The sequence below is a fragment of the Dermacentor andersoni genome, chromosome 1 (genome assembly GCF_023375885.2).
Source record: "Dermacentor andersoni chromosome 1, qqDerAnde1_hic_scaffold, whole genome shotgun sequence".
In the NCBI taxonomy this organism is placed as follows: domain Eukaryota; kingdom Metazoa; phylum Arthropoda; class Arachnida; order Ixodida; family Ixodidae; genus Dermacentor; species Dermacentor andersoni.
In genome coordinates, this window is record NC_092814.1 from 376,375,039 (window position 1) to 376,402,597 (window position 27,559).

Sequence of the window (27,559 nt, forward strand, 5' to 3'; positions counted from 1 at the left end):
GCCGGTGTCCCGTGCATTGGGGCACGTTAAAGAACCACAGCTGGTCAATATTAATCCGTAGTTCCCCATTACGGCGCGCTTTATAATCAGATCGTGATTTTGGCTTGTAAAACCCACGAATCAATTTTTTGTCCTCTGTCTTGTGTGCCTTGAGTGTTCCAGTTAAAGCAACACTGCTTCCCTGCGAAAACTTACAACGCAAAAGAACACAGACGCACGTAGTACACAGATATAAAATTAGCACTTCAACATAAGTGATACTGTTGCTAATGAGGGGGGGGGGATATATTTATTTTCGCAACCTCTGTCCTGTTGTCGCACCAAGTTCGTTCTTGCTATCAAAATCCATCCACTTGCACTATAATAGATAAATAGAAAACTAATTCTCGTGCTGGTATGTTGCTCAAATTATGAATAATCTGTACGTGTCAAAGCGTTGCTCATGGCTGCCAAAACCCGTGCATGAGCTACACACATCTGTAAAATGCGCGAAGCAGAAGCGAGCCTGTTGCTAGGCGTTGCTGGCCCCAGACAGTTAGAATCTCTCACGCACCGGCCAAACAAAAGTATCCTGCAGGCACGTAAATGAACCGACGAAACCACGTACACATACTTTCACGCAGTCAGAACCTGGAACTGCGGTAATTACGCTCGTGTTTGAGCAGGCCGCATGCATGTGTCGTGTTTCAGCAACACGAACACTCAACGCGCGGGCACTTTGCGTCTTAAATAACGGTCCTTTGCTATATATTTGTGCAATTCCAACACGACATTATTAAGGCCAGTTACCGACTTACGAAGCAAAATCTCGCCTCAAAAAGTTGGAGGACGCTTAAGCTTCGCCTTCAAGAGTGGAACGCGATAGCGTTATCGCACCCCGATCGCACCGCCTACTCAAACGCGCTACGCCAGCTAAACGTCGCGATCGGCACAGATAGCCGGGCCCCGACGCGCCATGAAGGCGAACGCGATCATGGGGCGAGTGGCGCGCCACGTGTCGGGGCAGCGCCGTACATTGCGAGGAGGGCGTCTTCTGTGTTTGCCGCAAGATGGCTCTGCGTGTGCGCAGAGCGCAGAAGAAATGTAGCGGAAACGTACTTCGCTACTCGTGAAACTGCGACTTCTGTAAGTTACATGGTCATAATTACCGATATAGCATAACTTTCTACGGCACGTTTCTAAGGCAACACCGCATTCACTAGAGGCGATTTTGTCCCTTTGAAAGAATGAACTCGTGGCTGAGTGGTAGCGTCTCCGCCTCGCCCTCCGGAGTCCCTGGTTCGATTCCTACCAGCCCATCTTGCAGTCAGTCAAGAACTTTATTGAAGTCCTGAGGAGTTTCAAGCCGTTGGAGAGATCCCAGGCGTGGAACTCCTCCGGCAGAAACCGTAGGCGACGCCCGGGAACGTGGTGACGCTCCGCTTGTTCTTGGGCCCTCTGGACGGTCTTGAGTTCGAGCTTGAGGTCCGGGCTTTTGAGGGCTTCTTTCCATTCGGGCTCACTGTAAAATGCAAGATGTTTTTTATTTATGAAGTGCCTTCTGGGATTTATCGCTCACGGCCAACGCCGCCACCGACTTTTCTGCGACACGAGCTCCTTAACGCTGTCGCGTTAAAAAGCGCTCCGCAGGGCTCGAACCAACTTTTCCGCGGATTTCCTCCGGTAGCGCGTAAACCGTCGCCTGCTAAGGCAGAGTCAGCATAGGCGGCGCCACTGTCGAGGCCGCGCCTAGCGCGGCTGTGGGGTGGAGGATGAGGGAAGTGGTTGGCGCTGGTTTTGAAGATTGAGGGGTTTTGCCGCATCGCGGCCCATGCAAGAGGCCGCGTTTGGACCAGAAAGCCCGCCTACGTGTATAGCGTTCGCCGCGAGCGTTTCCCGGTAAACATTACGGTCACATACGCCGCAGTTGCCGGGAAGCGTGAGAAGTAGTCAGGGATCTTTGAATGCTGTCGCGTTCCAACTCTTAAAGGCGAAGCTTAACCGTCCTCCAAATTTTTGCTTAGATTTCCGCAGTGATCAATATGCTACAACTTCCCAACTACGAAGTGTTGAGACTATAGTTCGGTTTCATTTCTTTCTTGAAGACAAATCGCTGCTCAAATTCGAAATTTGAACAAGACAGAAAGAATAGTAGGTGCGAGAGTGACAGGGCCTACTACAAAGATACTAAACCAGACACGAGTTCTATGGGGCTGTCCTTTGTGTGGAGTATACGACCAGAATGATCGTTTGGTTGATTTTTCTATCGTAAATGTCGTCCTTGGGCATTGTTTTCTACAAAACGCACAAGAAACAGACTGAGACGCTGTGACAAGCGGCGCAGGTGTGCTTGCCTTTGCTCTTTGAGAATGTTGTAAAATCAAATAATGTTGAGCCTCCCAGACAGCTCGTGTATAGCTTAGCATGACAGTTTAGTGCGAATGAGTTAACGGTAGAATAACTCATTTTATTCTTCCTACCTCTTCCTATACGACGTGGCCTGGCGTGATTGTTGGAATCAGCCAGGTATGCTATTGTACGACACGCACATGCATAGGCTTGTCTTTTTTCCCGAGGAAAAACTTGCCTAACGTGAGGCGGGGCACAAGTTGTCGCGTTCGCGTAGCTCCTGGCCACGCGTTCGTCGCCTGCAGTGTGCGGACGCATTCGGCTCGCGAACGCGGCCAGCTTTTGCGCCGGTGGTCAGGCGAAGTAAACTGCGGAGTTTCTCGGAGAAAACTCATATCAGCAGCTCGCAATACAACCGCTCTTATTGCTTGCAGAGGGATGGGGGGGAGAGGCATTCCACTGGAATACGTGCGGAAGTCTGTAGGCGCTTGTGCTTAATGGCTCGACTTTCGCGGAGCATCAGAATGCACTAATGTCACGTACTCCGAATCCTCTTACCACATTTTTGGGGTAGTGCACAATTTCGCTTTGGATGTGTTTTCTTTTTTTCGACTCCTCGCCGTTGGTATTCTTGCTGCCGTCTATTGGGAACACACGTGTCTCACTCGAAGCGCGAGATATTGCTTTACATGTCTTCCCATTTCGATAAACAGAGGGAGCGGTCGCCTTCGCGCGGCTTATTCTCGGGGAAATTACGTTTGCCCCTGCTCAGTCGATAGGTTCGCATTTAGTCGAGCCCGTAGCATGCCCGCAAGTGAGTCGCAAGCGTGACGCATCGCACGCGCACAACCGCGCACGCTTCCCCCGCGCAGTGGTGGCCGCCAAGCAGGGCGGCGCAACGGAGGCATCCGGCTGCTCTGGAGACGACACGCAGAGCGAGTGCTCGGACGCCAGCAACCAGGCCACCTCCTCTTCGTCTTCGGCCCCGGGCGCCAGCCGCTCCTCGGCCACGTCCGCTGACGACGAGTACGCCGGGGCGGGTGAGTGACGCGTGGCACATTGTTTTGCCGGTGGCCGATTTTCATCGGATTGTCACTGATATCCCGTTATCGCCGGATGCTAGATGATGTATCCGAAATTTCTTGAATGTTGTCGCCGATGCTTATAGCGAGTCTCCTCAAATCAGATTACACGCGCGACGCGAATAGGGTTGCGCGTCGCGGTGGCTACCCTCTGCGGTGGCTCAGTGGCCATGCCGTTTGTATGCTGAGCACAAGCTTGCTAGTTCGATCCCGCCCGTGTTCCGGTGGCGTAGGAATACAAAAAAAAAAAACAGCTCTCGCGCACTGGGCTTAGGGTGCATGTATACGTTGAAGAAGCCCAGGTGGAACAAATTAATTCGGAGCCCGCCACTGCGGCGCCCCTCGTCACTCACTGCGCAGTTTGGTCAGAAGCCACACTAAGTTTTGTGCACTCTCGAATGTGCGCGAGCAGCAGCGATTAGTCTGGAATGTACGGTGATATACAAATGAGACTAAATAGCCTACGGACTTGCAACACATGCTTACACAGTGAATACGGATTTCGACAGACTGCGCTCGCCGCTATCGTTGTGGTTTGAGTGTTGCTTGACTTTGTCCGCACAAGTTGACCGAATAAATAGTCAAACTCTTAGATCAGTCATCACCGTCACTACAACGTGACAATGTTCTCACTGAGCCATTCACCTACACGAATGATATGGATTGACGTTGTTCCGCAGAATGAATGAAAATGAATGTTTCAAAATAGTTTCCCAGGCCGAACAAATTTATAGTTAACAGCAGTGCGATAAACGGGGACAGAGGCTAGAACGACAGAGCTCTTGCTTCTTTCTCCGTCCCCTTCTATTGCGCTCTTGTTACTTGTAGACCAGCGCCAACTAGCCGACTTTTCTTTTTCCCTTTAACCGACTCGAGCTCCCTTCGTCCGCAGAGATCCGCGCCTCGCAGTGCCGGGTGCCTCCTCCTCCTGGAAGGACCAGCGCTCTGGTGAACCAGGACAGCGACGGTGACTCCGGCATCGACGGCTCGGTCGACCGGTTCTCGCAGCGGGTCGGGTCCACCTCGTCGGCCGACACCGAGCCCTCGTCGTGCAACGACGGGCCCGTAGAAAGGTGCGTGAGCGCTCGATCGTCCACAGCTTGTCGTTGCATCACACGTGACGTTAAAGGCCGGAAACTTCCCTAGCGTCGTTCTTCCAGTACTCTTGCAGGCTTTTTCGAACCCCAATGAAGGCGGGTGCTGCTTCCAACCACGTGCTGGTGACGCTATCCATGGGCGGCTGCCGCGCACAAGCGTCGCAGCTGTAAAATTCGTGGTTAGCGCAAGCGATCGTGCCTTCGTTTATCGTACCACCGAATGGCACGGCAAGCTTGAAGTATGCGATGGCGCATGCTGAACCACTTATCGAAAGAATCCTCGATAATATCACGAACGCCTTGCATCTGTAAATTCCATCACAGTTTGGCTGAGAGCAAACTCCAACTTATTCCAATGCGCGAAGGTATTGAGTCTCGACGATTCCAGCTACGTGTTATTCTTTCTTCGCTTACTGCGTTACGACGCCATTCTATATATATATATATATATATATATATATATATATATATATATATATATATATATATATATATATATATATATATATATAAACTTGTTTGTCCCGTACGTTTTTACAAGAATCTCTGACTGCACTAGTAACCTGACATGGCGCAAGCATGTTGACTACATAGCCACTAGGCTAATCGCGTGCTAGGCTAATTGCGCAAAAAAATTTTTCCACCGTGCTTTGTTATCTAAAATAGACACTTTGTAAAAGCATCTGTTCGCTCAAAATATACCTCTAGCCACATTCCACAAGGTAGAGCGCTACTTTCGCAATAAAATTGTGGTAAGTCTCGCCAGAATGCTACTTTGCATCAATTAATAAACTCGGTTGTGGCACCTTGTGTAGCCAATAAGGATCTTAAACATATGGCTATGACTTGTTGTGCTAAGCAGCAGATGTAAAAAATAGTGAAGAGGAATAAGCGTACTGAAACGAATTGCGAGTCTGTGGAACGGATGTACGTGGCTGTTCGGCGGTTGTGAATTATTACTGCATGCAGTAATCTTGACAGACGGAAGTGGCGAAAAAGGTTAGTGTCGCTAGCGACAAGCAGCACCTGAACAGCAATAACAAAATAATTACAAGAACGCCACGTGAGCGGGTTTCGAACCCACGTAATCCCGCGTAACAGTCGAAGATTCTACACCTCTGCTAAAGACACTTTCTTTCTTCTTTATTTTCAGCTTGGCTACAAGCCTCAAAAGAGTTTGTGATCATAGATCATACTCGTTTTATGTGTGTTAAAGTATCAAGCATTGACACCACAGCTTCATCACAGTCATTCGTCTTGTACACGTCACGTACTTTCACAACCATTTCCGCAAAATATTCATACACAGATCGGCATTTAACATCACAATGTCTATATGCCAACAGACTGCGCCAGACGGCGTGCAGCCCAAGTACAAAGATAACATCCACCTGTTCAAAATCGCGTTCAGGTGGTAAAAAACGAACGCCGTGAGGATTGATGGGTAGGTCTATCTTTAAAGTTCTCTGTAATATATCCCAAAAGAATATGGCATTATTACAATTAATAAAAACATGTTCGATCGTTTCAGCTTTGTTGCACAGAAAGCATCTGCTTCCCCATGGCACATAAATCCCTCTTTCCTCTAAACACGTTTTAACAGGCAAGATTGCCGTGTGAAGCTTGAAGAAAAATGTTTTATTGTTTGCCGGTATCCACATATTTTTAACCCTCTTAAGTACGTCTTGTCCAGGCCTTTCTTGAAACATTAACCGATACAATGGTACAGTACTCTCAATGTAATCCTTCATAAGACTCTTTCTTTTTACGTTGGAGAGCTACTCAAGGGAAAATCTTGCCCTAAGGAACAGATAGGACGTCACAACTTCGCAGCAAGAACCTTGAAATTGTGTAATGAGAGCCAATGGCTGAAGAAAGGAAAAAAAAAATCGGGCATAGAAACTGTTAACGTGGTTTGAAAAAAAAAAAAAGAGCAACAACACAGAAACGGGTCTCTTTCGTCCCTTATCGAGATGAAACGTGATACAACTTGCTGAAGAAACAAATGGCACACCGACAGTGACCAGCGGCTGTACTTGTGTTATAAATGTGTGACTTAAAATTGATAAGACCCCTCTCGTACGATTCCTATTTATTTTAGCGTTTGCGAAGACCAGTCCTTGCACCATTCTAGGCATCTTCAACTCTAACGGTTTATTTATAACGTATATAATGCTTACAGTCACGTGTAAGCGGCACTTTCGTCAGAAAAGAAGCACTCAACCGCGCTGGAATCGATTGCCATCTAAGCGACGTACCAATCTTACATTCTCTCATGATTGGACTGGAATCTGCCTAGAGTATACACTATTTTAAGCAGACGAAGCAGCAACAAAGTATAAGTTTCTAGGGACAACGGCCGTGTATGCCTTTAAATGTGCGCAGAAGCACGACGTTTCACACGACACCGTGCTATAATATACGCACTACATAATAACGAGGTTTTTATTAATGTTTTTGTTATTGACATAAGTTTATGGCACATTTTTTGTGCAGACGAGTCTAGAGAGAACTGCGCGTAAGAGACAAAGCCTGCGATACAAGTTTTACGTCTGTTTCTGGGAGAAACTGAAGGCGACGAGCGATCAGCTGTTAGGCGTTGTGGTTTTCCGATTCGGCTTAGTGGAGGTTTCAGTAAATCCGCGGATCAGAGTTGAGGCATCGACATACTTGTAACTGCGAAATCTACTAGCAGCAGCTGCAACACGAATGGTTTACCACCCATCGCTCAAGCAAATCGCTAGCACTTTTATGCTTCACCGCATCGCATAGTTCAAGTGCGTCCAGGCCAACTCGTAAACGCGTGCGAACAAATACCGACAAAAGTGTAGCGACCGCCGCCAACAAGGCTTCTAAAATTGACGCCTGCACAATATTTAGTGTTGCACCATCATTTCTGGGAGAGAGAGAGAGAGAGAATGAAGAGGAAAGGCAGGGAGGTTAACCAGATATGAGTCTCCGGTTTGCTACCCCACACTGGGGATGGGGGATAGGGGTTAGAAAGATGACAGAGAGGAAAACGCAAAAAAAAGGAAAAAAAAAAACACGCACACATGGAGGCACACACACACAAAAGGCGTTCCAGTTAAAGTCGTTCACACAGGCCGGTAGATCGCAAAAAGCGCAATAGCGCTTGCACGGCCTTCTTCTGTGACGGTAGGTCCTTTCGATGTTGTAGAATTCTTTTTTCGGATAGCGCTTGGTCGTCCAGTTGGTCAAGTTCGTGGCGAAGGCATGCCCTCTGTGTACTGTAGTGCGGGCAGGCACAGAAAATATGGCCAATTGATTCTTCATGGCCGCAGTGGTCACAGGTTGGGCTGTCGGTCATCCCTATGCGGAATGCATAGGCTTTAGTAAAGGCAACGCCCAACCAAAGTCGATATAAAAGCGTGGCGTCTCTACGGCGAAGCTGTGATGGCGCTCGAAGACTTAGTGTTGGATCAAGTGAGTACAGTCGCGTGTTTCTTAAATGTGGCTCATTCCATTGCGACGCGGTGCACTGCCGAGCAAGTAGGCGGAGCTTCCGTGCTGCGTCAGTTCTAGAATGAGGAATTGGGACGTGCCGCTCCTCAGTATGGGTTGAGCGGGCAGCGTGATCCGCCCGTTCATTGCCGATAATCCCGCAGTGACTTGGAAGCCACTGAAAGGTTATCTCATAGCCTGCTTCACTTATATGTTGCAACGTCTCTGTAATATGGAATATTAGTTGTTCGTGTGGTCCGCGTCGTAAAGGTGACAGTAGAGACTGCAGTGCCGCCTTCGAATCGCAGAATATTGTCCATTTATGTGGTGGTTCATCACCAATGTGATGAAGGGCAGTAAAGAGCGCTGCGAGCTCTGCTGCCGTCGATGTTGTCGCGTGGGTCGTCTTAAATTTGATTGTTGTAGCTTTCGCTGGTATGACGATTGCCGCCGCGGAGCTACTTGGAAGGACAGATCCATCAGTGTAAATATGCGTAGAGTCACGGTAATTCTCGTACAAACGTAGTAGCGTGAGCTGTCTAAGGGCTGGCGATGATATATCAGCTTTTTTCGAGATACCAGGTATTGTGAGGTTGATTTTTGGCTGAGCGAGGCACCATGGAGGAATCGAAGGTCTCGCAGCCGGGGTGAAACAAGCTGGCAATGATTCATCATGTGCGGTTATCGTCCGGCTGAAAGATGTGTGTGGTCTGTCCGCTGTTAGGGAGGCCAAGTGGTGACGAGGAGTCCTGGTCAGATGCCTTATATGGGTCCTGAGTACTTCAATTTCAATGTGGGTCCTGACAAGGTGATCTCCAGCGATTGCTATCGTAGCCACTGTTGAAGCACTCTGAGGCAGGCCTAGACAGATCCGGAGCACTTGACCCTGAAGACTTTGTATTGTGCGTAGATTTGTTTTACCTGTGTTGTTTATTGCTGGCAAGCTGTATCGTAGAAATCCTAGGAAAAGCACCCTGTACAGTTGCAACATCGCACTTGGCGACATTCCCCAGGTCATCATTTCTGGGAACCACATGAAAAAGTTTAGCCATAAACATCGGACGACTATTACGTTTGTTCTGCGGTACGACTGCAGAAGTGAGCAGCTTAAAACACACATTGTCCCTTTATAGCAATGGGGAAGAACCACACAGTATCGAAACAGTAAACCATGAAAATTTTAGTGGGCGAACTCGTGCCTAGAAAACGAGGAACACTTAAAGCGCAACAATAGCGACGAGCACAGTCACCGGCCGCCAAAATCTGGCCTACGGTTGAAGTGCGTATGACTCATCGTACATTCCAGCCTAATTGCTGGTGTTTGCGGGCGTTCCGGAACGTACACCACAACTCGACAAGACTGACACTACTACGCAAGAACAGCGACAACATAAAAAATGTTCTATACTTGTAGGCACATCTGCCGAATGACAACTTTATTGATAGGTCGCGGAAAAGAGTCACCGGAAAAAGATTAACAATGTAACGGGTCAATATCGTAGCAGTTCCTCCACAAGAAACTTGCCCATTAAAACAAATCAGGCAACTAACTTGGAGGCTCCCTATACACAACCGGAAAAAATACGGGATTGTAGCTCGGATTGCATGACTTATCAGGCGTGCGATCACCGACGATAGTGGCGGCTACAAACATCTGTGCGCACAGGAATCCCAGTCACCAGTGCCGTCGCACCTGAAAAGCGTGAAGCACGGGAAGCTTAAAGATAGCATCTGCGAGGCGATCGTTGATTCTCTCTAACTAACGTAACCTGTAGGGCTGTAGGTGTGCGGTGGCTTACCTCCGCCTACGAACTAAGCGGATCCACGTTTGGCGCGGCGCTCACGAAAGTGGACCCGCGCTGGGAATCTTTAGAAATGCACCGGTTCGGGCGCGTTTTTTTGTGTTCGCAGGGGTCTTCGCACAACCCACGACACAACACATTTACCTGGACTCGGTAGAACGCGGCATTTTCGCGTGCAGCACAAACGACGCGATGAAAACACGCCGCGCAAAGTGGTCACACAGCCTTCGGTCCGTGCGGTGTGACCCCAGGCTATCCCGCGAGGTGGCGCCACCTGTTAAGTTGTCCCGTGCTAATAGGCGCCTATATTCCCACCTTTCGACCCAGTTGAGTCACATACGCACAGGTGCTGTGTCGTCTTGTTCTACTCACTTGTATTTTTATTCTTTCTTGCCCTGCACGTGTATCGACTGTAACCATATTCCTACATCTCTCACTGCCATTCCGGACGCATAAAGTTTCAAGGCCGCTTTATATCACGCCAATTGTTGAATCTTGCGTGTTATCTTTCTGGCCGCCTGTATCTCTCTGCATTTCCTCTTGTTCTCTTCTAGCACTCATTTCTGTAGTGCCTAGGGGCCTTGAAAGTATGACTAATAAATAAATAATCAAGAAAAAAATAAGGAGCAACTTAGAATGCTGAATGAATGCGCATTTTTTTTGTATTAGTTCTTTCTGACTCGGCATCAGAGGAGGTGCGTTCTAGTGGGCCTCCAGCATAGTCGTCGCGAATGACTGCGCTTTCAAATACTCCAAGCGATAATGCCAGCTTTTGAATGTGATGCTTATGGTTTTAATGGGCATATTTTGATTCACACGTGGTGCTGCTGACGAAAACGTATTTACGTTTCTCGCACGATTGCAGGAGGAGCAACTATGCATTGAATGCTAGGAGGCCTTTTACTGTTGGATCTCGATCTCGCCGTGAGCTAATGGAACATTCTGAAAGATATCAACATTTAAGCAAGGCACATTTGGCGACAGTGTGTGGTCTCAGTGAGATTAGAGTTTGAGTACGTAATTGTGTGAATTTTCTCGAGACTATGAAATATTGCGGGTTCAAGAAGGAAAAAATGCCGGTACGGAGGCAGAGTTCTTGCATAGCTTCGGTGGAAAGTCTTCAGTGGTATAGCTCATTTTATGTAGTGTCTGAGAGCATTAGATGGGCCACTTGCTTGAAGGCTGGTGTTTTTGATACGTTGCACACTAGTTCATTCCAATGGCGCGTTCCTTCGACTAATTGTTTTACTCAACTGGGCCGTTCCAGCTAATTGTCTATCGCACAAATTGAACGGGGCCGTTTGTGTAACACAATAACCTTCCGTATTCCAGATGACCATCGACTAGGGCTCTCGACAAGTGGTCCTGCGAATAGAAATTGGAATATACGTCGCAGAACTTGACTGGTTCTGGGGGCTTAAAACCCAAGTCGCTGGTCGTCTCAAAGAGTTGATAGAGATGTCTGAGTAGAAAAAATACAGCGGCCGTGGAGAATGAGGGCTCTGTAGACTTGAGCCAAGACACGCGCAAGGTTTGGCGAAGCTGCACCGTCGTTGCGAGCAGACACGGCGATAGACGGCCGGCGTGTCTCGTGGAGGCGTCGTTTCTAGAGGGCGAAATTTATGGCCCATAGATGCTCTGGTGTTTCCCAGGCCTTTGTTATGGGGTGGCCGGACGTGCGCTGTGTTTTCTAGCCGTGGACTGACAGGTGAACCGACAGCTTCGTCTTCCGGGTTCCGGTGACAAGCACCGGCATCAACACTAGTGTCGTCGTGTTAGGAAGCAGAGAACGAAAGGGCGGCAAGAAAGACGCGTTCGGCGGGCAAGTCGCCGTGACGCCGGTGTGGGAAACACGCAGTTGCTGCGCGCTTTTATGGCGCCTCCGGCGTAGACGGCCGAGCAAGCGCAGGCGAGACACGTCATGCTCATTCCTGCCGGTGAGCGGGCGAGTCCGAAGCTTCGGAATCGGTTACGCTTATGCCACGCTAACTTTGAGACAAGCATCTGAAAATTAAAATTATATTATAGGGTGTTACGGTGCCAAAACCACTTTCTGATTATAAGGCACGCGGTAGTAGAGGTCTCCGGGAAATTCGAACACCTGGGGATCTTCTGGGCACCTAAATCTAAATACACGGGTGTTTTCACATTTCACCACATCAAAATGCGGCCGCCTCGGCCGGGATTCGATCCCGCGACCTCGTGCTCAGCAGCCCAACACTGAGCAACCACGGCGGGTGATCTGAAAATGAGGAAAACTTCAAGTTTAACGAGCTTTCGTTGTTCTTTAGCCTTCTTGGTAACTAATCGTTCTACCTTAAAAAAAAAAAAGGAAATTATTAGCAGTTTCAATCAGGCATGGTATTTATACTCAGCGCAGTTAATTTCTAGGGAATATCTGCCGCATGGGCAAAGTTTGTTGTGGATACTCTTTCCTCGAGAATATCCACGCGAGTGTACACTTCCTATATGTAATGCACTTCATATATTCAGGACCCCAAAACTGCCACGACGACAGTAAGGCACACTTCAACATTCAGTGTGTTTTCTTTCACCGCAGGCGTCAGCTGCACGAGACCTCTAGCGGTGGCAACGACGGCGGCTCCAGGACCTCGTATGTCGCAGGGCCCCCGCGGGTGCACTTCGACGAGGGCCTACCGTTCTCGGAGCAGCACATGCGCCGCTCCTGCAGGCAGCTCATGGCAGCCCTGTACGCGTCCTCTTCATCGACACGAGCAGGGCAGCTGGACCCTCGCTCGGCGGGACGGTACCGAAGTTTCTCCCTGCCCGTGCGCGCCTTTGAAGAGGACGAATTGTGCGCTTTCAAGAGGCTTTCTGTGCCCGCTGCCCGCACGCTGCCTTCGAGCTTTGGCGTCGACGGCAGAAACGCCTCCTCTCACGTCAAGTTGTCGGTCGCTCCGACGGTTGACGCAGACGACGCTTTGGCACCGAGGCCTCCCGCTTCGGTCATAACCGACTGGCCAAGCTGTCGTCGATCGTCACTTCCGCCGGTAACCGATTCTAGCAAGTCCAGTTCCTCCTTCGCGTTGCCACCGGCAGACTCGAACGACTCTCATCGGCTCGGTCACGACGTGCCAGTGTCTGCGCCGAACGAATCGACGTCGTCTACGAGCAAGCACCCCGCCTACTGCATATCCGCAACGTTCAAGTGCTCCAAGGCAATCCCTTCGGCGTCTTCGCTGAAGGATGCCGCCTGTGGCGCACCGGTGAACTGCCCTGCCCGCAATATTTTGGGCTCGGCCCAATGCACAAAGGAAGCTGCTTTCACGAATGGACAATATTTGCACGACAAAGCCCGGCAGGAGCACCGCTCAATTGATGGAACGAGTCGTGACTCGGACGGCACGAACCCTAGCCGCTGTGAGGGATTGACAAATAATAGGTGCTCAGGGGAAGCACACATTTCGGAGCTGAGGCGAACGACAACCTGCGACCTGAGGGCCGCCCAGCCGGTCCGTACGGCGCCCAGGGAAGCCGTGGTGACCCGGGTGCAGCCTACTCGGCCCGTTTCTAGTCACTCGACGACGACGTCGACATTGTCGGGCCCCAAGCCCAAGACCACACTGCCGCCCAAGGCGCTGCCGCTTTCCTTGCCGGGTGAGGAGGCTACATGTTCCGCCTTCCCGTAATACATGCATTGTTACAATCCCAGAGAGTCGTAACTATATATGAGTTAGGGGCAACAAACAGCGTGGTTAGCCGCCACGAGCTGGAAACAGGCGCGGTTTCTATGGCAAAGCGTATTCCTGGCGAATAAATTATCACGGAAGCTATGTTTTGTACATACAGTATATGAAAAATCCCGGGGGCGATATAGATACGCGCTTGGCCCCTCGTCCTGCATACATCAGCTGTAATGTTTTTCTTTCTTTTTCGGTATAAAACACGTTGCGAATTACGAGCTATGTTTGAATTGCGAGTATTATCTGAGGAAATTATTGACATTTCGGAGGGTTCTTGCACAATTAAAAGCGATTTGGGAAGAAAGTGACGATGTAGGTTAGAATATTGCAGGAATTTTACGAACGTCAAATTCTTCGCTTTCAGCTCCTCGTATGAGCCTGTCTCGAAACGCTGAAAAATGTCTTCCAAAACCGTTATGCTCGTAACACAATCACAATATCAAACGCCGAGTGATAGTCATACGTATATAAGACTGTTGGCGAGCCCGCATGCTCAGCGATCGCGCTGTGACCGAACGCTTTCAGAATATGGAGGTCAAGCTCACTGATAAAATGCGCATGAGTTAAGCAGTTCAATCGGCACAGCTTACTTATTACCTGCACGGGCTGCTCTGTGTCACTGACTGCGTCAATTTGAATATTAGAGCTCACGGGACGTCGCGTGGTGGCGGAATGACCGCGCAGTGCTCGAGTGTGTTGGTGATTGATTATTCCGCACAATTTTAGTCGCGATAGTGTAATTTCTTCTCGCAACCTTTTTGAGGACACGGTAAAAAAAAAAAAAACGTTTAAAACGTTCCATCTTGTCATTGTTGTTCGTTCATGTTTTAGTCTATCCACTTTCTTTTTAATATGTGCGCAAATGCTTGTTCTCCGTAAGCTGACGTCCTCCGTCTCCCAACAGGGATGCCGCCGAAGAGCTCTGCCGCGAGCCGGGGCTTATCCGCCCCGGACAGCGGAGCGATGCGCGTGCTGTTCGCGCGGCCCGCGGCTGTGGTTCCGGACGTGCAGCCTCTGGCGTCGCACGCCGAACCGCCACCGTCCGCTGTCCGCGCCGTGCGGTCGCCGAGCGCCCGACGCTCCTTCTTGAGCGCAGCACGCCCGTGCACGCCGCCGACGGGGCACTGCTCGCGTCGAGACGACGCGGCGCTCGCCAGGGTGGTCGCCAACGGAGTCCGCGGATCGCTGCTCCTGGCCAAGAACAACAAAAGCTCCGACGACCTGGGCCGTTCCGGCGGCCCGCAGAGCCCTTGCTGCGCTCCTCGCGAGGCGCCTAGCTGCTTCGCGGGTGCTTCCCAGGCGTTGACGGCCGACGCTTCACCCAAGAGCACCAGCCTGCCAACGCTCGTGCACCAGGGGGTCACTCTGAACGGCAAAGGTGAATTGGCGTGGAAGGAATCGTGGCTGACTGGCCTATTGGCGGTGGTCTCTCGGCTAGAGCAGCGCCGAACGGTATAGCAGAGAAAGTCGGCAGCGGCGCTTGTAAACGGTTCTTGTTTCGCGGAAGCTATGTAGTCGGGGGGAGAAAGACTCGAACCACGCTTTTGCTACACAGGGACAGGCGCATAGTGGGAACTCTCTTCCACTCGACTTCGCGGGTCAGGTGAAAGAACAGCTGTGCTGTGGCCGGCGGTTTGGCCGATAAGATAGCATTGTGCGGCCTGAATAGGGCGTTGCGTGCATCCGCTATTGACGCGGCCTAATCGGCAGCATCCGCGTGCGCATTCATACTGCTCACCATGGCTCGTACGGCGGGCGTTTGCCCCAGTGGCTGTATTGTGGACCGCCTTTCTTCTAGCTGCCGGCAAATTACGTACTACTCGGCACTGGGAACTTTCTCACCGTTTTAGTTGCCGCGTGCCCCCACGTTGTCCGTGTCTCCATACTCCGACTCATCTGGTACCGCGGATCTATCAGTGAGTTATTATTCTGCTGAGATAAGCTCTTTTTTGCCCCGCGTCCAGCGTACGCGCTGCCCTAGCTACGGATTACGCGTGTGTCTTGCCACATGAGCTGTGCGAAATGCGAGTATGCAACGTGGAAAAACCGCTATCCGAAGCCAACAGTGAGTGCAGCGATTGTAAGCGTTGTGTGGTTGTCAAATGCGCTTTTCCGTTATCCCATGTGGCTCAGCTTGCACTACAACTATATATAGAGGATGGTAATCTTGGTGCGCTGCGGACAGATATCGGCCCGGCGACCTGAAACCACACATGAGGGTGCTTTCAAGTCGTTGTGTCGAGTATGCATGTTCACTAATTGACGCTTCTGCGTTTTGGTGTGGGCCGCGTCCGTACGGCGTGTTTCAAAACGTCAAGGATTCACATCTGTTTTTCTTTTTTTCATACCTAGTGATTTGACACATTGACATATAAACGTGCGCCTTCATCCCGATCACTCTATTTCAGATAAATATTGGAGCAAATTTACGCGGTAGTGCGGGAATATAACACTCTGGCAACGTATTGTAGCGGCGGATTTCACGGTTAGCGAGTCGCAGAAGGTAGCGAAGCCCTCTCCTTGCAGACGTGCGACGCGTGCTAATCCTGCTTTCGATGTCATGCGCAGCTGTTGGAGTGTCTTCAAAGCGCTCGCTCACTCGCGCGTTCTCGTGAACTGGGCATCGCCGGGCCTGTATTCGCCGCGCCAAACGTGATGGTAACTTACCCGGTGACCCCGCCATCGGCGGTGGACATGAGTTGCGTTTTATTGTGCGACGATTCAGAGCGAAGCACGCGCAAGGTTGCGGAATATGGTCGGTGACCGCAGTGCGTGGCAACGGCTCGCAGGTCCAGCGAAGGTGGTCAAAGGCGGCGTGGAGTACGCCGTGGTGACGCGCAAGCCTTCGTACCACCATGCGGTGCTCTCCCCGATCCCGCGTATCACCAGCTCGCCATGCGTCATGGACGACACCGAGCCACCGCTGCCACCCCGCAAGTGCATGCACAAGAGGTGAGTCGCGATAGCCCGTTGCTTTCCGCGCTGCTTGTGCACCGTGAACACGGCACGGCGGGAAAAATGTTACGCAGCTGTTACATACGACTGCGCTAGTGCTGGGCTTCAGCTTTCCGAATGTAACGTGTACCCTAAAGCAAATAATTACAAAAATTAAATAGTGCAAATGTTCGATAAGCTAGCTGAATATTCCATTTCTTTTTATTCAGGTAAATTAGTATTTTCTAGCAATGCTCCAATCATCAATTGATCGAGCAACAACAACAACAAAAACATAGCGCTGGTACACCTTCGTTTCCGCCTAGTATGGGTGTTTACAACTTGAGACTCGTAAGTTACGTACTTAAAAAGCGCTGCATTGCATAGCAGCTATGGACACCAGGATTACTGTAGAGTAAAGATGGAGGGGTGAATTACGCTTGTGGAATGTCACAAACGTAAGTCTTACCTTGAGCGGTATCTTAATCAGCTAGCTTATCGCGTCGTGAAAATCATGACTTGACGTCATGCAATTTCGACTGTGCGCTCCGGGATAGTGAATACTTGATAAAGAAAGACGAAATTGCATTATAAATAAACCAAATGCTTGGCGTAAGGAGCTCCGAGAACTTCCTTCCGAACAAAAATGCACCAAGCGTGCCAAAATCCCTCAAAATTCGTCAGGTCATACCAATGTTCTGCGCTGTACGAAATTAAATAAATAAAAATTTAACCCTATTCTTTTTAAACATACAGCCTTTTGCCGACACAGGAATGGTAACTGAAATTTTAGAAATACTTCAATTGACGAAGTCATTTTAGTCTTGCTCTTAATGGAGCCGTTCAATGGGAGATAGTTAAAAGTGTTAAGCGCTATCTATGGACCTGGAGCGAAGCGTCATCCGCCGTGTTGCCGAAGGCACGGAAAAACGAAAGCATTCGCTTGGCAGCTTGTTCTGTGGTGTCCTCGCACGGCTGTTCGCTTCTGTATCCGAAGCAAGGGGTTCGTGGTCGCAACGCCGGCAACAAGCTTGGCTTTTTTTTTTCTTTTTACTGCAAAAGGCATAGCAGAATTAGTGAATAAAAATGGCCAGGCTTAGCTTGGTTAAGCCAAGAATGCGTTGCATATTGCGCGCTAGTTGGGGCCCAGCTTTTCCTCCGGCTGTCGTGACGTCACATCACGTGGTTGCGCTAAAGGTCAATGGTGGCTGCCCGGCCGCGCCCAAGGGCTGAACTGAGTGATTGCAATATGCAACGCATAAAACTCTAGTGTGGGGGTATGAGCCGCTATGATGGCTCATACCCCCAATGGTGGCTGCCCGGCCGCGCCCAAGGGCTGAACTGAGTGATTGCAATATGCAACGCATAAATGTGGCCAACGCAGACGACGTTTTCTATGTCGTTCCCTCGTGTTTGTTTACTGCGGCGTCTATACACCCCTTCCTCTTAAATAAATAAAAAAAAAATCCGTTTTGCCTTCACCGCATCAGCTGCGTTTAAATTGTCGCTCAAGCTGGGCAACGCGTGTGCTTCCGTACGAAAAATTGTTTGGAAACGCGAACGCCTGTTTAGCCTATACGAGTGCAGCTATATTTCTTAGATTTGTGCGTGTGTGTGTGTGTGTGTGAGCAGTGCTATTTTATGTAGAACACATTCATGCACATTTAAGCATTACAGCGGCTAAATTATGATTTCACAAACAGAGTGAGTGGAAGGTCACTGTTGCATTTGAAGGTCCCGAATTGAGCCACACCGCGACGGTAGCCGAGTCGCACAGACCACATACAAGCGCTTCGCAACTGCACCTAGTGGTAAAATATGGCGGTGGAGGCGGCCAGTGTTGCCAAATCACGATGCATGTTAAAGATCTCCTGTCCGATGCTGCTGCGTTCACGTGAAACGGTTTGTGCTGTCATAGCGCACATCACGCGAACCTGACATTGTGCTCAAATAATTTTAAACTTTGCCATGGCGCTGCTGTTACACAAACGAAAATCGTACCCATGTTGGCAGCGAGACCGCTCTCAAAAAGAACAGTAATGAAATATATCTGAAACAGGTGTCAGTATCCTGCGTCAAGTGTGCTACCCCTTTTCCTTTAGCCATACAAAATACAAAATGATGCGAAATACCCAAGAAATAATAGAGAGAGAGAGAGAGCGTGATAGAGAAAGAGTGTGTCATGTAGCGATAACATTAAAAGCAAACATAAATAAAAGTCTGTGCTCTATCCTTGTTTATGTAGCGCTGTATGCGATAGCAAACGCGTACTTGTCTAATTGCGTAATGCGATGCTGGCGTGTTTTCTTTAAGTTCTTTTTATGTGCGTTCTCGCTCATTCTATACTGTATTACATAGTGTGCACTCTCCCTTTTACATTTGCCTTCTTCACTCGCAGCATTCGGAAATCTGGGGTAGCTGGCGGCTTGTTTTAAGGCCCGCATCTCCTATAAGAAATAAATATCAGTTTCTCCCTCGTTCTCTTTCACTATCATTACTAGGGTGACGAGACGAATGCCTTCAGTAATCTCTTGCACTGACTGCCTTAGCGTTTTGTCATGAACGTTATACTGAAAAATTTAAGGGCAACAAAAGCTCGTGTCGTGTTTGGCAGTGCGGCTGTATCGTCTTCCTAGTTTTAAGCAGAAATGCAAGTGCAGTGAGAAAAAAAAGTTACCAGAGCCATTTCCAAGTGCAAAAAATACTTTGTCATTCGTAAAATGACGTGCTGACGCCAAAAACCTTATGATGGAATATGGCAGCGCACTTCGCAACAACTGCGTAACACAGAATAAACAAACTCGAGCTGCTGTGTTCATTCTTTGTTATGACGTTGTTTCGAAGTGCGCTGCCATATTCCATCAGCAGTAACCAACTTCACACACCAGTTCGTCCTAAAAAAAAAAAAAAATCTGCAGCAACCTATAGCTGTAAAAACAACAACCAAAAGAAAACTAAAGAAATGTTTTTTTTTTTTTTTTTTTAGACAGCTGCGAGGGCTAATCAAAACAGCGTAGGAGAGAGCACGTGAGCCAACGCTGTATAGTGTTGGACGTTGCCTGTCAGTCATTGTCCACGTCGCACTTATCAGGGCATATCAGGCTTTGCGAAATGAATGCAATGAAAAAGGCTGCGCAACGTCCCGATACAAGGATAACACACGTCGGTGTGTTTACTAGCTGTTTGCTTGTATTGCCAACGTCAGGAGAAACCGAGCTGAAAGAAAGTGATGAGGAGAAATTTTCGCACTGTGAAGGGGCGCTGAGTTTCACGTATTTCATCCCCAGTCGAGTAATAAACCTCGAATGTGCAAGCGGTTAGTCTGAGCTTGCACTCGACGCTTGCGCCAGAAATAGTGCGATCAAAATGAGCGGCCACAGTGGTCACCGAGCTTTAATTGTAAATATTTCTCCGCTTCGCCCGCCGTCGGTTCCCGCTGCGAAGTCCTTCGGAGCCAATTTCTGCTGCGCTTTATCTTTTGACGAAAGCAGCGACAACTACAACAACAAAAGTACTGCTACTACAAGAACAAAACTATTACTGCAACTGTAATTACGTCAAGCACATAAATTGCTTCAAAAGGACGAGTGCCCATTATTGTTCGGGAGCCGGTGTTATTGGAGTGCCTGGCCTTCGTTTTGTTGCAGGGTATTATCGGTCTCGCTGATAGCTAAAGTGCCGCACCGCATGATACTGCACACTGTAATCTAGATGCAGACGTGTTTAACTCTCCGCTAGACTCAGTGGCGCTTGGAAAAACACGAGGTGCTGAAACAGGAGGCATAATAAGGCGAGTGTTTGCCATTAAGGCTTTTGGGGAATGACACACGGACGAAACGATGCAACGTTAGCAGCCTCTGCAGATGGAAGCTTTGTTGCATGCGCTTTCAGGGTAGTGTCGACTAATGTTGCTCTCATCCAGAGTTGCGCAAAAAAATCCGCCATCTTTGGCTCCGGCGTTATGCCAGAAAGCCGCTCCGGGTACGCGCAGAAGTCGCGCTGGCACTGATTGTGCTGCCAGCAGCGCATCTTTTTTTTTTTGTCTCTTTCGGGAGCAGCATTCGATCTCTCACCTCACAATCAAGTGCCTGAACTTATTGAATGATTTTAATTAATGAAAATTTGATGATTAATGAATACATGCAGCATGCGCTGAACCCATGTGCCGTCACAATGTGGCCGACTCTGAGAGCCTTTTACATTTTCATGCTAAGCGTCGAGTACAGTTCCAAGCTTTCAGAGAGTAGATGCTTCACTACGGCAGCATCACGCGGCAGCTGAAAGGCATGGATGATCCGCCGTGGTTGCTCAGTGGCTATGGTGTGGGGCTGCTGAGCACGAGGTCGCGGGATCGAATCCCGGCCACGGCGGCCGCATTTCGATGGGGGCGAAATGCGAAAACACCCGTGTACTTAGATTTAGGTGCACTTTAAAGAACCCCAGGTGGTCGAAATTTCCGGAGCCCTCCACTACGGCGTGCCTCATAATCAAAAAGTGGTTTTGGCACGTAAAACCCCATATATTATTAAAGGCATGGATGCCTGAGGGTAAGAACTATGGAAACGCATTGCTGCACTGCATGCATAGCTAACACTGCATAGATGTAGCGTATTAGTAAGAAAGCTGAAGCTGATTGGGATGTATGCCGTCAGGAAATGCGCGCGCTCATTCATGGTCCTGCACTACTAACGATTACAGCGGAACTATTGTAAGTGCCTAATATACAACGTCGTGTCTAGACTTCACCGGTGTTATGCCAGTTATCTGCATGCCTTGCGGTTTCACTGTACGAAAAAAAAAACTTATGCGCACACTGGAACACTGTTTTAAAGTAAACGTGTGGAGCCTTCCACCGCTCTATAAAAGAGGAAAGGTCGTTTGTTGGCATGACGAAACGAAAACACACTTTCCTCCTTCCTGACACGGAAATCCTTATTTATTTGGAAGTTTATTCACATTCGCATGATTTATTTCTTGAAACGTGTAGCGGGCTGCATATTACCTCAAAAATATTCTTGCAGGTATTGTGCAAAGCAAAAAAGTACTCGTGATCCTAAAAGGCGCCTTACCATAACTGCGATGCAAATAAAAAAAAAAAAGGTCTAGAACAAATGAACAAGGAGCTCGATGACAAGGTTAAGAAGTGTAACGCTGAGTTTGGTACTTTGTAAATAATAAGTGCCGGCTTGAGAATCGAATCGCAAAAGATGGCTCGCACCCAACAAGCCTACCACGTACCTGGAACAAAAGTACCAAACTCTGACGAAGTGAAGCCACGGCCGATGTCTCGTAGCGTGATTTCTATTGCAGCCAGTTGTCCGTCGAAACAACTTCACCCCGCCAACCACCAACTTCCCCCGTCACCTTTAGGTGATATGACGTCTCGTGCAGGTTAGCCAGAAAGGAGGAAGGATCGTACGCCTCGGCAAATCGCTGTTAACAACACAAGGAGGAAAAAGAAAAGTGCTTGACGGCTCATTGTGGGGCTCTATTAACCGTTTATTGCAGGCGCTGCCGTTGCGAGTTACATGTTGAACTGTCTGTTGGATATAGTAGAAGGCAGCTTCGAACGTATGTTGTGCAATTGTAACTAAATAAAAGATCCAGCGTATTGTGAGTGACCATTTGGTTTGATATCGTGTTTGTGACCTATAGTGTATTGTTATGTATAGAGTGTTTGCGATTGCTTATGTATCGTGTTGTAAGACATACTGTCGTTTTCATTTTGTGTTATCATGCCTACTGATTTAGTACAGTGCATTTCAAATTGTTATTTCAGAATGAACTTCAACTTCGTGTCTTTTCGTTACCTGTTCTCAACTTTGTTTCTTTCTTTCAATACTTAATTTGCTGTTCTTTGGCGTATCTTGTAAAACTGATTTCTTAAACGGAAATCGTGTTTGATTCTATTGCTTGCGATTATACCTGTTTTTTTTTTTTAATTTGACTTGTCCGCTATGTCTTGTAACGGCTTCCTGTGCCTTTTGTCAAGCTGCTCTAGCAGCTTTTAGCCAGGAAGCCGTCCAGATGCCTCTGGGAAATAAAATTGAATTGAAAATCTTACTTGACCGTTGTCCGCCTTGAACTATGCAGTTGTGTCGGTGGCAGGATGTACCCCTTTATTCATTAGACCATAGGCTCCGAGTTTTTTTGTTTTTGTTTTTCGAGATCGGGGTAGTCTAAGCCGAAAGGATATGTGATCTGTCAATGCACGTGCAAAGAAAAGAAGTCGGTGGGGAGGGTTTTCCCTCCACTTTCCTGCGAGAGGATGACACCTTGCGTCGGGAAACGTCCTCACTGGCGACGCGTGCCCGTGAGTCATGCAGGGGAAGGAGTCGCGAGAGGGGGAAGGGTGGTGCGCTGCGCTGAAACGTGCACCAACCTGTCGCAGGGAAACCGGTCCCCCAAATGGAGGCACTTTTGTCCCGCACTCACTGGAAGTCTGTTTGGTCTGCGGCGGAGCTTATAAAAGAAAACGGACGCTTTGTTCTTCCGCCCAAATCGCAACCGCGTCTGCCCGTAAACGTAGTGCGCGCGGTGTGTGCATCTATGCATTTACTAAATTCCCGGACACGAGTCGCGCTGAGAGCGGTACAACAGTGCTTACTGCCCTGCTGACCGGGGGAATTTCATTCGAGCGTCATGCTGTCTGCCGGCGGTGACCGCGTGCTTCTCTCTTCTTTTTCTAACACCTGCTTCAGCGACTTCGCCCTGTACTACGGCCCGGCATCTTCGTCCAGCTCGCTGAACGGCAGCAGCAGCGGCACGGTCACCCAGAACGACTCGTCCTCACACGGTGGGTCCACGACGCGGCTCTTCGACCGGGTGCAGGGCATCGGGCGCAGCGCCCGGTCGGCGCTGCTGCGCGCCTTCAGCACCGAGCGAATCTACCGGCCGCAGAAGACCGAGACGGCGGCGGTGGCGAGGGACCGCCGACGGGAGATCCTGGACGGCGCCGCTAACCTCGCGGCAAACCCGGCACTGCCGTCGCCCTCCGCGTCGTCGACGGCGTCCCTGGTGATGGGACTGAAGGCGCGCATGAGCCTGCGCAAGAGCAAGCGGCGATCGCGCCACGAGGCCACCGGCATCCAGATCAACGCCGCTCCCGACAGGTTCGTTCGAGGGGGGCCCGCCGACGATCACGGTTCACAAACTTTGACGTTGCGGTTATTGCGCTGCATGGCATTTAAGAATAAGAACAGTGCATTGGAGGCGGTTCTAATTCGAGGATGTTTATGTTCTCTAATAGTGAGCTTCTGGAAATATTTGGTCAAGGTAACACCACTTGTTTTGCAATGTCTGAGTTTGTTGCGATAATTGCTGAACGGTATCAACAAACTCCGCGAGATCAGTCTATTGGCAACCTCAGCTACTCTGGTGTGTGCGAGCTCGTGTGTCATTGATTGACGTACGAAGAATCGATTTGAATTCAGCGGGAAAGCAGGCTGGGGGGGGGGGGGGGGCATATACTTTGTCGTAACGCTTCAGCATAAAACGTTTTCTGGCTCAACTGATTGAGTTTGGGTCTTCGCGCAGGGCTAGGCGGGGGCTTAGCGTAGCGTCAGAAAAACCTCAAGCACGCAGACATGCAATACACACATCTAATACGCTGTGTTTACCGATAGCTTCCTCAAGAAATTTGTTGACCGAGCCTTTAAAGATTTTTTTACCACTACTGTAGTGTAAGCATTGTTTCAAGCATATGCTGTTGTGAATTTTTGTTCACATTGAGGGGCTACTTGAAGCACTGACATTTGACGCACAGTGAGATTGCTTTAGCGCTTCCTGTGGGCTGAGCATCGACGTTTGTATTATTCCCCGATGCGATGGAACAAAATTTGTATTCGTTCTTCTCGAGATTCGCTCGGTGACACCACACTGCTCTTTAGTGCTTTATTGTGCTGCCCTCCAGGCAGCGTGTCACAATCTTTTTTTCCCTTTTAGTTATAAACGCAGACATGCAATACACACATCTAATACGTGACACGGAAGCTCCATTCTTAGCTTCAGGCACCCAGTGCTCGCCGTTTTCCACGGAGGTAATCGCGAAGCGTAGCTTCCATTTTAAACGAAAAACCTGTGTTCTGGCTGGTTAGGTGAAAGGGTAAGTCATTCTGCTTGCATAAAAGGCGGTCGTCAGGAACTGCGGCGTTGCTATCATGCTCTTCAAACAAACACTAGACCCGCACAACTCAAAACCAGCGAGGGCAGAAACCAATTTCTCCGGAACCGACACTGGCCGCATTTTAGTGGGAAAAGTCGCTTGCCTTGCTTGCGTAAAGTGAGTCTACACTGCTGCATAATAGAACGTTGTAATGCCACCGCGGTCATTGAATAGAGACCCCGGCTCTTGTTTAGCGTCATAAATCACGTCTTCTCAAAGAAATATATGGTTACTTCCGAAGGGATACCAGTTTCAAGGCATTGTTAGCTATGCTTTCGTAATTATTGGTAGCGTGGTTCTTATAGAAACGAATGAGGGGCTGCTCCCGGTGTATATCTGTTACTTCCAGTGAACACTACATGTATAGATGAGCTGACCGGCAATGTGGAGCCTCCGCTTTCCGTGTCACCGAGAAAGGGTTGCGGAAGAGACGTTCGCTGTTTTTTGAATATTTGAGTGACTTGAGTCCGCCGCAATTGTGCCGTAAGGTTCTCCACATGTTCTGAAGATTGTGTTGCGCTTGTCTGCGTAGATACATTAATCTTCGAGTTAAAAAGAGAATAAGACGTTGTCTGATAGAAGTTATTAACAAAAATTTTTAAAAATGTATTTCCCATTCAAGTTTCTAAGTAAATTGACAAAAGGCGTGACGCTTTTCACGTTTAAATTCATGAGAAGTTGCTGCACTGCTGCATTCGAACACCAGCATTGTGAATTGGGCTAGCATCATGTGGACATATGGATTCGTCACATTTCGTTACTTTATTACAATCTCGTTAATATGCGTCATAGAATAGCATGCAGCTTTTCATTGGTATCGGCCGTAAACAACGTTCAGAACATAATCTGCGGCAGTGTGATTCGAACTAAATAAAATTGACTGTTACTTCCGATGCGCTGCCGCGTGAGCGAGGATTAGTGTAGGTTGAAAAGTAAGGCGATAACAGAAAGCAGGCGCAATACCGCCTGCGATCGTTGAACCCAAGCATACGGGAAAGGTGTGTGCTGGATTAAATTATGGACACCGCGCTTATTGTCCGGTCTTAGCGTTGGTGGCTCGACGAATCCATTCTGTAGCCGCACGTATTTCTTATGTGTTCCCGATGAGCCCAGACTCGCACATGTTATAGATATTTTTTTCTTTATCTGCTGAACGCTGACAATGTTAGTGGCTTGCACGTATCGATGATATTTGGCGATCATGCGGCAGCCGCTTTATGTAGCAATTCTTTTCATCCGATTCGATGTTTATATCATCAGTCCCACTGAGTGGCTGATCTCGGCGAAAGCTACTTCGTGGCACCGCTTCGTGGCACTCAATGACGAAAAAAAAAAATTGATGAAAATACTCGTTACATATACGGGCCCAAATTCTTGTTTTTCTCGTTATGCGACCGTGTGCTGATTGCTAGCAGGGGCGCGCGCTCGGAAGTTGGCAGCAGGCCGCTATATGTGCAGCCCAGCGTAGACCCTTCAACTTGTGTTAAAACTGCCCCACGATAGCGCTTGGTCCTGTAATCACGGGCATTTAGTTTATGGCCGCGGCGCCGAATCTTCACCTCGGTGAATATATTTAAACGAAATAAGTGGCTGGTTCTAGCAGAACGCAACCACTCACATGTCAGTTCAATGCTGATGTATACACATAGAAGTTGCCAGAGCTGTGAAGCATTGGTACTTCACAATAAAGCGCCGAACTAACGATGGGAACCCGCACGGGAATAGAGGACAAACCACGTGTGCCCGTTCCACCTTTATTTTCATCCTCTGTTTTGGTCCTTTAGCGACGTAACCAAAGATGATCTTGTATGGCCGCTGTCTGTCGCATGGGCAGATTTAGTGTAACCGAGTGAGTGCACTTCGCCGCCACTGTCATTCTCAGACTGTCAGACGGAAAAAGTTTGTGGCTCGCCGTAAAAAGCAGTCACTGGCGAATGCTGTCGTGACGAACTTGCTTCCCTGCGTCGAGGTGTGTTCATCCGAAAGCGGTGCTTAATAGATAGAATAATATTCAATGCGTTGTAGGTAATACTTTTCTAGCGTTGTGAAATGAAAGCGTCGTCGTGTTCCCGTGCTGAATACGCCGCATTGTTGTGCTTTCTGCCGAGGATGACATCAGCAATGCGTCATCCTCTTCCTTTCCGTATTGTCAAACCAAGTGTCCGCTGAATAATTGCGGCGAATGCCTGTTTAGCCTGAGCAGGAGGAGGGCGACTATGACGCGTTCAATGCGCGAATGCACAAGCGTGTGCCGAGTGACTAATCTCTTCTGCGGCGCGCAGCTCATGCAGCGACCCGCTGTGGGCCGGCGGCCATCCGACGCACGTGAGCGCGCAGCTTCTGCAGCAGAACCTGGACGGCACGCAGGTGGTCGAACTTCGCCGGCCGCCCGGACGCTCCTTCGGGTTCTTCCTGGCCAGGGGCCGGGTGCACGCTCACCACGGCGTGTTCGTGTCCCGCATGCCCGACGCCCACACGCAGCAGGTGAGCGAGCGTGTGTGTGCGCGCGCTTCGAGGGCAAAGATTCGACGGGATCCGCCAAAAGTGGCGGCATACGCTTGGCTCCTATTCCCGAACGTATTTTCCGAAAGGGAACCTTAGAAGCAGCAATGACCCAATGCACACTGCTCACGGTGGAGACCTTCCTACTCAGAATAAATAAAGCCCTTCTGATGTAAGATCTGTGTTGTGCCGCCATATGAACACACTGGTTTAAATGTGGTATTTAGGTTTGAAAGGGGCGTAAATATTTTCTTTCTCTTCTTCCATCCGTAAAATCGCTTATCTACGATATTTTGAAAGTTAAATTATGTATTTGTTACTTGATTTTCTTACCGAATTTATTTAGTTAAAGAGCTGTAATGTATGTGTAATAGAGCAGTAACGTTTAAGTATGGGATCATTTATCTCACCCCAGTGTCTCTCGTCTTAAAGCCGCTTCTATTTTCTTACCTCTAGAAAACTGTTCAAGAGTAGCTCGCCTGGT

The 27,559-nt window shown here is 49.0% G+C and overlaps 1 protein-coding gene across 3 annotated transcripts in view; it reads left to right on the plus strand.

The window, feature by feature from the left end:
* The window catches only part of LOC126518564 (uncharacterized), a 218,275-nt gene that overhangs the window by 174,725 nt on the left and 15,991 nt on the right, over positions 1–27,559 (plus strand). For all 3 annotated transcript variants that reach the window (XM_050168340.2, XM_055065017.2, XM_055065016.2), the window contains 7 exons: positions 3,201–3,368; positions 4,303–4,483; positions 12,332–13,389; positions 14,380–14,853; positions 16,265–16,427; positions 23,111–23,521; positions 26,856–27,057. In XM_050168340.2, the coding sequence (XP_050024297.2) occupies positions 3,201–3,368; positions 4,303–4,483; positions 12,332–13,389; positions 14,380–14,853; positions 16,265–16,427; positions 23,111–23,521; positions 26,856–27,057 (2,657 nt within the window). The remainder of the gene's footprint in view (positions 1–3,200; positions 3,369–4,302; positions 4,484–12,331; positions 13,390–14,379; positions 14,854–16,264; positions 16,428–23,110; positions 23,522–26,855; positions 27,058–27,559) is intronic.